Source organism: Herpailurus yagouaroundi, unplaced genomic scaffold (assembly GCF_014898765.1).
Source record: "Herpailurus yagouaroundi ecotype Mexico unplaced genomic scaffold, PumYag 200, whole genome shotgun sequence".
NCBI classification, from domain to species: Eukaryota; Metazoa; Chordata; class Mammalia; order Carnivora; family Felidae; genus Herpailurus; species Herpailurus yagouaroundi.
In genome coordinates this window covers 2,855,670-2,865,867 of record NW_024412431.1, presented here as the reverse complement: position 1 = coordinate 2,865,867, position 10,198 = coordinate 2,855,670, and the positions used below count along the sequence as shown (strand labels likewise).

The 10,198-nt window shown below is 57.2% G+C and overlaps 1 protein-coding gene across 2 annotated transcripts; it reads left to right on the top strand.

Annotated features, from left to right (window-relative positions):
• Nucleotides 1–1,091: 1,091 nt before the first annotated feature.
• Nucleotides 1,092–9,976, top strand: KEAP1 (kelch like ECH associated protein 1). 2 transcript variants are annotated; one of them, XM_040449875.1, is made up of 6 exons: nt 1,092–1,354; nt 3,815–4,500; nt 6,659–7,344; nt 8,422–8,627; nt 8,904–9,080; nt 9,239–9,976. In XM_040449875.1, exons 2-6 carry the CDS (start codon nt 3,862–3,864, stop codon nt 9,403–9,405), a joined length of 1,875 nt encoding a protein of 624 aa, XP_040305809.1. In that variant the 5' UTR covers nt 1,092–1,354; nt 3,815–3,861; the 3' UTR covers nt 9,406–9,976. The 2 variants fall into 2 exon arrangements, with proteins under 2 accessions (XP_040305809.1, XP_040305808.1); XM_040449874.1 differs by lacking the exon at nt 1,092–1,354 and adding an exon at nt 1,404–1,737.
• Nucleotides 9,977–10,198: the final 222 nt, after the last annotated feature.

Here is a 10,198-nt window from a genome sequence, read left to right as displayed (position 1 = left end):
TATATATATATATATATATATATATATATATATATATATATATATATCTCACATCTTTATCGATTCATCTATGGATAGACACTTAGGCTCCTTCCATAATTTGGCTAAGATGGACTCTCTTAAAGTTTATTTATTTTTGAGAGAGAGCGAGAGCAGGGGAGGGGCATAGAGAGAGAGAATCCCAAGCAGGCTCTGCACCATCAGGGCTGAGCCCAATATGGGGCCAGAACTCATGAACCATGAACCATTAGCTCATGACCTGAACCGCAGTTGGATGCTTAACCGACTGAGCCACCCAGGCGCCCCAAGATGGATTCTTTCAAAAATAAGTACATTAGGGGTGCCTAGGGCTCAGTCAGTAAAAGGCCTCTGTCTTTTGATTTTGGTTGCCCCCTCTGCCCAGGCTCCCTCTTGGGAGTGAAGCCTGCTTAAGATTCTCTCTCCCCCTCTGTCCCTCCCCTGTGCGCACGTGCAAATAAATAAATAAATAAATAAATAAAAGACATTTAAAAATTAACTTTATATCATAATCAACAAAAATGATGAATCAGTATCCGTTACCATGAAAAATAACAATTGTTCGAATCTATTGGGCACCAGCATTCGCATTCGGTCCTCACGTGGCTGCTAGTATTAGTAACCATTTTACAGAGGAAACTGAAGAGTGGAGAAGTTGAGTTATGGAAGTATCCCTACAGAGATAGAGTGGCGGGGCCGGGCTTCAAACCCCCGCAGGCGAGCTTCACGCGCCTCTAGATTGGAGGTGACTAAAAAATAAAGGCAAGGAAAAGCCAACTAGGTAAATAATTCTAGCAGGATCCTGCGGCCGCTGGACCGTGAGGCCTGGGCTGTGTGGGGCTCGCGAGAGCAGAGCGGGTCGGGGAGAGCAGCCCCGCGCCGCTGAGACGACGAAATCGGACGGATGGAAGGGACAGTGCGAAGCGGGGACGGACCGCGCCCGCCCGGCCGTGTACCCTCGCCCTCGCCCGCTCCTCGCTCAGGGGCGCCGGGCACCTGCGGGAAGGGCGGGGAATCTCGGCTCCTTCCCCGCCGCGCCCTCCCCGCCCTCTCCCCGCCTCCTTCCAGGCCTTCCCGAGGCCGCCCCCCACCCGACGTCCAAGACCCCGCTGGCCTTGCGGCCCCGGAGCCAAGGTCCCCCGACAGCGGAGGCGCCCTCAGGCACCCCCCCCCTCCCCCCAGCGAAAGTTAGGCGGGAGCCGCCCCGGCCGGGCCCCGGACCCTCGGGTTTCCCGGAAGCTCTACGCGCGGGTGGCACCACTGTGCCCGGAGCCGCCGCGGCGCCCCGGGCATCCCCACCTCGCGGCGAGAGCTACGAGGCTACGCGGGGGCCGAGGTGAGCGCGCCGGCCGGGAGGGCTGTCCACCGATCTCCGGTGCAGGCAGGGGCGCTCCGGGCCTCGAACCCGGGGCCGATTCACGGCGGCTCCGACCACGCGGCCGGGTGCGCCGCGCCGTAGTGACGGGCGTAGTGGTCGCCGCGCTGGGGCTGCGCTGCTCCGCCAACGCCCGCGGGAGCGGGGGCGGGGAGAACGGCCCCTCTGCCGTCCCCGCCGCCCGAGGCCCCGGGGCCGCGGGGACTTTTATTCTGACACGGCCGGCGCCCGGCTCTGCTTAGTCATGGTGACCTGCGCGCGCTCCGCGCCTCCCCCCGGCGCGCAGCGATGGAGGCGCCCGGGCCTGGGCGACGGAGGCGGAGCTCGAGCGCGGCCATGGCGGGGTGAGTGAGGCGGCCTGCGCCCGGGCTGCGGGCGCCGCGGGCCGGGAGGGCCCCGGGGGTCGGGGAACAGGGCGCCGCGGGCCCGGTCGCCTTGGGGTTCCCGCGGCCCCGCGGAGGGCGCGGCTCGAGTCCTGGCCTTTTGTTGGACGGCGCGACTCGAGGGGTGGCCCGGGAGCTGCGCAAGCCGGGCGAGAGGCCCAGGGAGTGCCCCTCGGACCGGGTGCCGGGGAGCGCGGCGCGTTGGGGAGCTTGGTCTGCGCCCTGGGGTTGGCAGTCGAAAGGCTGCGGCGGGGGTCACTTCCTCCCTTCTCCAGGCCTCGGTGGCGGCTCAGGCAGGGCATGCGCAGTCCCCCACTTATCTGCTTCGTGGGGGGGAAGTGTCCAGTGTCCAAGGGGCACCGTTGACCGACTGGCCAAAGACCAGGAGGCAGGGCAGGGGCCTCAGCCGGGGAGAGGCGGTCAAGCGGCGCCCTGGGCCCCGGTGGAGGAGGGTGCTCTGGCAGGCACAGTGAAGCGGGCAGTCAGCCAGCCACTCGCTTACTGACCCCTGAGCAGTGCCAGGCCCCGGGCAGGCCGTGGGGGAGGCACATGAGAGGGTGGGCACCACCGTGACCCACGCAGGGCTCCCTGCCTTCTGAAGCGCTGGGGCTGAGGGCCCGGGGCTTGGGCCATCCGTCAGAGCAAGCCTCGGAGCTCGGAGCTCATTTCGGTTTCTGACAAGTGCTGCGGTGGAAATAAAACAGGAAGGAGATGACTGTGCGCGGAGCCCGGGAAAGATAAATGGAGAACCTGGGGAGCCTCTTGCAGATTTCCCCGTCTTCTCCCTGAAGGACCTTTCAGAAGGGCAGCTCATGGCCCGGCCCTCCAGACTCCACAGGTTTCATGGAAGCCTTCCCTTTAGTCGTCAGTAGGTCTCATTACCCTCCCCCGAGTCCCCAGATTGTCTCTCTCATCCTGCCTCTGAGCCTTTGCCCTTGCCCTTCCCTGTGCCTGGAACATCCATCCCTTTGGTGTGTACATCCTTCTGGTCTCAGCTCTAACAGAGCCCTGGACTACGTGATTTAAAGTAACTGCCCCAAGTCACACTATCACGGTGCTGTTGTCTTTTTTGTTTGTTTGTTTTTAAATAACCATAATTTATACTCAACTCTTGCTTATTTTACTTATGGCCCATCCCTCATCATCTCCAAGGGGGCACAGTTTATGCCCCTTTCTCACTGCTGTGTTCCCAGTGCTTAGAACAGCGCCTGGCACACAGTAGATACTCAGTAAATGTCGGTGAGGAGAATGAAAGAAGGAGCTAGACACGCTCCATCTGACTGACTTTGGCTCATGATCTCACTGTCCATGGGTTCAAGCCCCGTGTCGGGCTCTCTGCTGTCAGCACAGAGCCCGCTTCGTATCCTCTGTCCACCCCCTCTCTGCCCCTCCACCGCTCATGCTCTTTCTCTTTCTTTCTTTCAAAAATAAGTAAACATAAAAAAAAAAAATAGACATGCTCTATCTAGGAAGGGAAGGGAAGCTGGAACAGAGTGAGCCAAGGGGAGAGGTGGATGGAGGCTGACTGTGTAGGGCTTACGAGGCCATTGAAGAGTTTGGTTTTACTCTTTGTGCTGTGGGGAGTTGTGGGGGGGGATTCTGAGCAAGGGAGGGACATCATCTGACCCGTGGTTTGTTGTTTTTTTTTTTTTAATTTTTTTTTAACGTTTATTTATTTTTGAGACAGAGAGAGACAGAGCATGAACGGGGGAGGGTCAGAGAGACGGAGACACAGTATCCGAAACAGGCTCCAGGCTCTGAGCTGTCAGCACAGAGCCCGACGCGGGGCTTGAACTCCCGGACCGCGAGATCATGACCTGAGCCGAAGTCGGCCGCTTAACCGACTGAGCCACCCAGGCGCCCCTGACCCGTGTTTTTAAGATGGAATCCTGGGCTGGTGGGGCCATGTGGCAGTTAGCACAAACAGACGTTGCTTCACCTGGGCTTGGGAAGGAAAACTGGTCTAGGAGTCGCTTTATCTTATAAAAGGAGGCCCGACCCCAGGCCCTGCCCCAGCCCTGTGCTCTCCCTCCTCCAGGCCTCTGAGTGCCCGTGGTGGTGTTGTCCCTTGTCACCTGGAACCCCATGCAGCCGGAACCGAGGCCTAGCGGGGCTGGGGCCCGCACCCGATTCCTTCCCCTGAGGTCACAGCGCCCCGAGGGGGCAGGGGACGCGGTGATGTACGCCTCCACCGAGTGCAAAGCCGAGGTGACGCCCTCCCAGCACGGCAACCGCACCTTCAGCTACACGCTAGAGGACCACACCAAGCAGGCCTTTGGCATCATGAACGAGTTGCGGCTCAGCCAGCAGCTGTGTGATGTCACACTGCAGGTCAAATACGAGGACGCGCCGGCCGCCCAGTTCATGGCTCACAAGGTGGTGCTGGCCTCATCTAGCCCTGTCTTCAAGGCCATGTTCACCAACGGGCTGCGGGAGCAGGGCATGGAGGTGGTGTCCATTGAGGGCATCCACCCCAAGGTCATGGAGCGCCTAATTGAGTTTGCCTACACGGCCTCCATCTCCATGGGTGAGAAGTGCGTGCTCCACGTGATGAACGGCGCCGTCATGTACCAGATCGACAGTGTCGTCCGCGCCTGCAGCGACTTCCTGGTGCAGCAGCTGGACCCCAGCAACGCCATTGGCATTGCCAACTTCGCCGAACAGATCGGCTGTGCCGAGCTGCACCAGCGAGCCCGCGAGTACATCTACATGCACTTCGGAGAGGTGAGTGGTGGGGGGAGACGTGAGGCAGGGCTTGGGGGCGGTATCAGAAGGACCAGCGACGGACGGACAAGGGTCAGATCAGGGAGCTGGAGAAAAACAGGGTTCTGGGGTCCTAGTCTACACACCTGGGGTGACTCTGGGAAACAGCCGAGGAAGGTGAGCGCTTCATGGGTCCATCTTCGTGGGTCACTGACTTCTCCGGGGTCAAGGGAAGGCAGTGACCCACGAAGATGGACCCATGAAGCTCGTTCCCATGCAGGGAACATGACAGCAGCTCAGCCCTGGGGTGCACGGAGCAGGGCCCGATGCTTCAGGCCGTCAGCAGATATTTATGGAACACCCGTGACATGCTGCCTACCTCAGATGTGACCCTTAGACGAGTTTTCTTTGGTCGACGTAGTGTCGTCCTTACACTGTTCTTGGTTTCATTTTCGTTTTTGAGTGGAGGAAGTTGTGAGCATAAAATGACAGATTCCTTATAAAATCACAGTGATGAGCCCAAATTCTTGGGTGGCACCCACTGGTGGCTGTGCCCTTGGGATGATGATAATCATAAGTGTTTGTTGAGCCCTGGCTGGGCCAACCCCGGTTCTAAGTGATTTCCATTCTTCAAAGCGTTGGATTTTCTCAACTCTTTTAAGAGGAAGTACCACCCCTAGGTCTGGCCCAAGAGGGCTGTACCCCAGGTCCCAAGCCTTGGAGAGTCCTGTGGTTTAGAGTGCCTTCCTGAAAATTTCCTTTCTTTCTTTCTTTCTTTCTTTCTTTCTTTCTTTCTTTCTTTCTTTCTTTCTTTCTCTTTTTCTTTCTTTCTCTCTTTCTCTTTAAAATTTTTTAATATTTATTTATTTTGAGAGAGAGACAGAGTGTGAGCAGGGGAGGGGCAGAAAGAGAGGGAGACACAGAATCCAAAGCAGGCTCCAGGCTCTGAGCTGTCAGCACAGAGCCTGATGCAGGGCTCGAACTCACACACTGTGAGTCATGACCTGAGCCGAAGTCGGAGGCTCAACCAACTGAGCCACCCAGGCGCCCCTTCTTCCTGGAATGTTCAAAGCCCTCCTCCAGGGGCTAGGATCAGCCGGGGTAGATAGTGCCCTGGTTTCCATTTCTCCCCTTAAGGGACAGATGTTCTCCCTTCTACCACACATGTGGGGTTGACCAGATGCCCTGTGGACCTCTGGCACTGGTCCTAGGGCCTATGGCTTCCAGAAAGGTGGTCTGTGAGCAGGGCTTTCCGACAGGCTTGCATAATGTTTCTTTAAAGGGATTGCATGGGCTTGGGGTACCTACCAGAGCATTGGTGGCCTGCTGATGTGGGCTGACCGAAATTGCTTTTATAGACTGGTACCTGACAAGAAATACTTGCCTGGGGCCCTGTCTACCCTACTATATAGTTGGCTACCTCGCCCGGCTGTGAGGTAGCTGCTAACACAAACCCCCTTTACAGAGGAAGAAGACCAAGGCCTGGAGCGTTTCAGGTATTTGCCCAAGTCACCTACTTAGAAAGTAGTGGGCCATATTGTAGCTCAGCCTTCTTCTTTAGAGCCTACACTTTTCTAGAACATTCTAGTGCTGCTACTTTTTCCCTTTTAGCCAATCTACCCTTTTGAAAAAGTAAGGTCGGAGGTGCCTGGATGGCTCGGTCGGTTAAGCGGCTGACTCGTGGTTTCAGCTCAGGTCACGATCTCATGGTTTTGTGAGTTTGAGCCCCGCGTCGGGCTCTGCGCGGACAGTGTTGAGCCTGCTCGGGATTCTCTGTCTCCTTCTCCCTCTCTGCCCCTCCCCCACTTGCACTGTCTGTCTCTCTTAAAATAAAAAAAAGAAACTTAAAAACAAAGAAAAAGTAAGGTTGTTTAAAAAAAAACAACAAACGGGTAAACTTGTAGGTCAAGCACAAAACGAAACAAAAAGGTACGTGGTACATTGTCTCTTTGCCCGTTTACCTGAGTGCCTACTTCTGATATGCCTGGCATGTGTGGCACCAGCTCATTTAATCTTCGCGACCTGTGAAGTTTATACCGTTCAAATCCCCGTTTTACCAAACTGGCAACTGAGACTGTCCGAGGCAGGTTGAGAGACGTGTCCCCCAGATCGCGCCGCCGTGGCGGGCTCAGGGGAGCGGCACGCGGGAGTCAGCCTGCCACGGTAATGCCCTCTACAGGTGGCCAAGCAAGAGGAGTTCTTCAACCTGTCCCACTGCCAGCTGGTGACTCTCATCAGCCGAGACGATCTGAACGTGCGCTGCGAGTCCGAGGTCTTCCACGCCTGTATCAACTGGGTCAAGTACGACTGCGAGCAGCGGCGGTTCTACGTGCAGGCGCTGCTCAGGGCTGTGCGATGCCACTCGCTGACACCCCGCTTCCTGCAGATGCAGCTGCAGAAGTGCGAGATCTTGCAGGCGGACTCCCGCTGCAAGGACTACCTGGTCAAGATCTTCCAGGAGCTGACCTTGCACAAGCCCACGCAGGTGATGCCCTGTCGGGCGCCCAAAGTGGGCCGGCTCATCTACACCGCCGGCGGCTACTTCCGCCAGTCGCTCAGCTACCTGGAGGCCTACAACCCCAGCGATGGCACTTGGCTCCGACTGGCAGACCTGCAGGTGCCTCGCAGTGGCCTGGCGGGCTGCGTCGTGGGCGGGCTGCTGTATGCCGTGGGTGGCCGGAACAACTCGCCCGACGGCAACACCGACTCCAGTGCCCTGGACTGCTATAACCCCATGACCAACCAGTGGTCACCCTGTGCCCCCATGAGCGTGCCGCGCAATCGGATTGGGGTTGGGGTCATCGACGGGCACATCTATGCCGTGGGTGGCTCCCATGGCTGCATCCACCACAACAGTGTGGAGAGGTGAGTGGCAGGGCCCGGAGTAGGTGGACGCTGAGGGTCCCATTGCTACCGGGTCCCAACCCATTGGGATGTGGAGACTTCCCCTGTTGTCGAGCGCCTGTCTCTCTGTGCCCTACCTTCAGGGAGTGGACGCCTCCAGGTGAAGCTAAATTCCTGGGAGATGTAGGGTCAGGGACCTTGGATGATGTGTCTGGGCCTGGGAATTGCCTACAGGGCTGTCACAAACCCATACAACTCTTTTTCTGCAGGTCTGGAAAGAGTTCTATGATTTTGAAGTTACTGTAAAATGCTAATTTTATTAAACCATGACACCTCGCTGCCATCTGCCTCAAAATTGCCATAATAAACAGATGTACGAGGTGTTCTGTGTGGAAGGTGCCCCTGGGATATGGTACCCTTGTACAGTGCACAACCTGCACAACTGCATGGTGACCCTGCGTTTAGAAGCTGAGTATTTTGGTCTTTCTGCTTTTGCACAGCCAGTCCTCTGCCCTCTCCTCTTGCAGAAGTGTGATCCAGGATACAGTTCTCACCTGGAGCACTTGTTAAAACAAACTCCCTAGCCCACTGCTGGAGACCTGGCATCGGTGGTGGGCTCGGAGTGAGGCTGGGCAATGGGAATTTTAAGTAAGCCCCACACCTGGACAAAAACCATCCTGCGTGGTAGCCTAGTTGCTAGAGTTAGGATTCTGGTGTCTTAGAAGGCTGGGTCAAACCCCAGCGCCACGTCCTTGGCGACCCTGGACATGCCATATCATCCCTCTGTGCTTCCATCTTGTCACCCGGAGGTGACGGGAGATGGCAGTGGGGACCCCTGCCCAACAGGCTGGGTGCGGTTTGGGTGGGATGACACATAACAGCACGGGGCCTCGCCATGGGGCAGGGTGTGGCCACCAGCATGCAACACACGTACGCGTGACCTCGAACAGGTGATGGCTGTGAGCCTCAGTTTCCCTCAGAGAATAGCTAGAAGATGAAAGAGCTCGAGTGCCCACAGAACTGGCAGAACATCGGGTCACAGTACGTGTCCCCCCGAGGTCAGCTACGACTGCCATTGTCGCTGTCCTTCCTTTGCAGGTATGAGCCAGAGCGGGACGAGTGGCACCTGGTGGCCCCAATGCTGACTCGAAGGATCGGGGTGGGCGTGGCTGTCCTCAACCGTTTGCTCTATGCCGTCGGGGGCTTTGACGGCACAAACCGCCTCAGCTCAGCCGAGTGTTACTACCCAGAGAGAAACGAGTGGCGGATGATCGCACCCATGAACACCATCCGAAGTGGGGCAGGTGGGTGGGGGCTGCGGGAGGGGACGGTGGAGGGACACCCTCCCACTCCTGAGAATGAAACTCGGCCAGGCCTGGGGAAGGCTTCCTGTTTTGATCTTAAACCCTGTGGCACACACACAAGAGCTAGATTCTGACCGAGTCCAAGCTCTTCTCTTGCGGCTTTGTTTCTAAAGGGTCTCCCGGGGGAGGGGAGCGGGGAGGGCGCCCCCAAGAAGGTGGTGGCTAGGCCCCCAATGCCAGGCCCCGGAGTCACCCTCTCTGCATGGTACGGTTTAGGAGTCTGTGTCTTGCACAACTGTATCTATGCTGCGGGGGGCTACGATGGTCAGGACCAGCTGAACAGCGTGGAGCGCTATGATGTGGAGACAGAAACGTGGACTTTTGTAGCTCCCATGAAGCATCGGCGAAGTGCCCTGGGGATTACTGTGCACCAGGGAAGAATCTACGTTCTGGGTGAGGCCCTGGGGGCGGAAACCTGGGTGGAGAAAACTGATTAGCCCCGTCTCTTGGGGGTGGGCTCAAATCCCAGCAGGAAGGCTTCTTGTGGGTCCTTCCCCCTCTCTTTCCCCTGCCCTCAGAGGGGGTGACTGTGTCCTCTGCTGTCCCTGCAGGAGGCTACGACGGTCACACGTTCCTGGACAGTGTGGAGTGTTATGACCCAGACACCGACACCTGGAGCGAGGTGACCCACATGACATCCGGCCGGAGCGGCGTGGGTGTCGCCGTCACCATGGAACCCTGCCGAAAGCAGATCGACCAGCAGAACTGTACCTGTTGAGCCACTTTTGTTTCTTGGGCAAAAAAACGGTCCGATTGAGAGTACTGTTGTTTTTGTACAAAAAAACAGGGGCAACAGAAAAGGCGCCAGAGCAAATGCTTATCCTCCAAGACGGGAGGCTGAGATGCCTCAGTGTTAAAATGACAAGCAGAGAGAAAAGAAGGCCCGAGTGGGACCCACGAGCCTGTCAGAGTAGTCCCAGGAATGTCCAAGAGAGCCCTTCTGGGCAGGGGAGGCATGAGGGCAGGCTCCCAGGAGAGAGGCCCCTGCACCCTCTACCTGAGAATAGGCCCGGGGCCCATACCAGCAGCCGCCACCTCCCCTCGGGGTGAAAGCAGGTGCCGAGGCCGGCCCGTTTTTGTTCCTTGTGTCTTTGTGATTGGTTCCTGGAGGCCTGGGAAGGAGCTGACTGAGGCCTCGAGGGGTGAGGCCTCTGCGGAGGTGTGGACCCCAGGGATGGTCCTGTACATAGAAACCACTGGATATCTCTGCCCTGGACAGTCAATTTTGTTGATAAGTAACCATATAACTTTCCAATGAAAATAAAGAACAAACTAACTAGTGTCTTCCACCCGGGCTCTCAGCTGGAGGTCTCGAACCTGGGGACAGAAAGAAGTCTTCTGAGATGTATCCAAGTCTTTGATTTCGACTTTGAGTTTGAAACCAGCCCGTTATCTCTGCCCATCAACTTGACATGTAGGGCATCTTTCTTCCCGTAGACAAGCCACACAGGGCTCACTTTGTCACTTTTGGCTGCTCTGAAGACAATGACCCAGCTCCTTGACACCTCTCT

What these genes read in the sequence shown, in the direction of transcription:
- KEAP1 (XM_040449875.1), top strand. Translation starts at nt 3,862, where the DNA reads ATGCAGCCGGAACCGAGGCCTAGCGGGGCTGGGGCCCGCACCCGATTC. An exon ending in CACCACAACAGTGTGGAGAG is followed by an intron (nt 7,345 to 8,421) that starts GTGAGTGGCAGG and finishes CTTCCTTTGCAG; the next exon opens with GTATGAGCCAGAGCGGGACG. An exon ending in GGGAAGAATCTACGTTCTGG is followed by an intron (nt 9,081 to 9,238) that starts GTGAGGCCCTGG and finishes CTGTCCCTGCAG; the next exon opens with GAGGCTACGACGGTCACACG.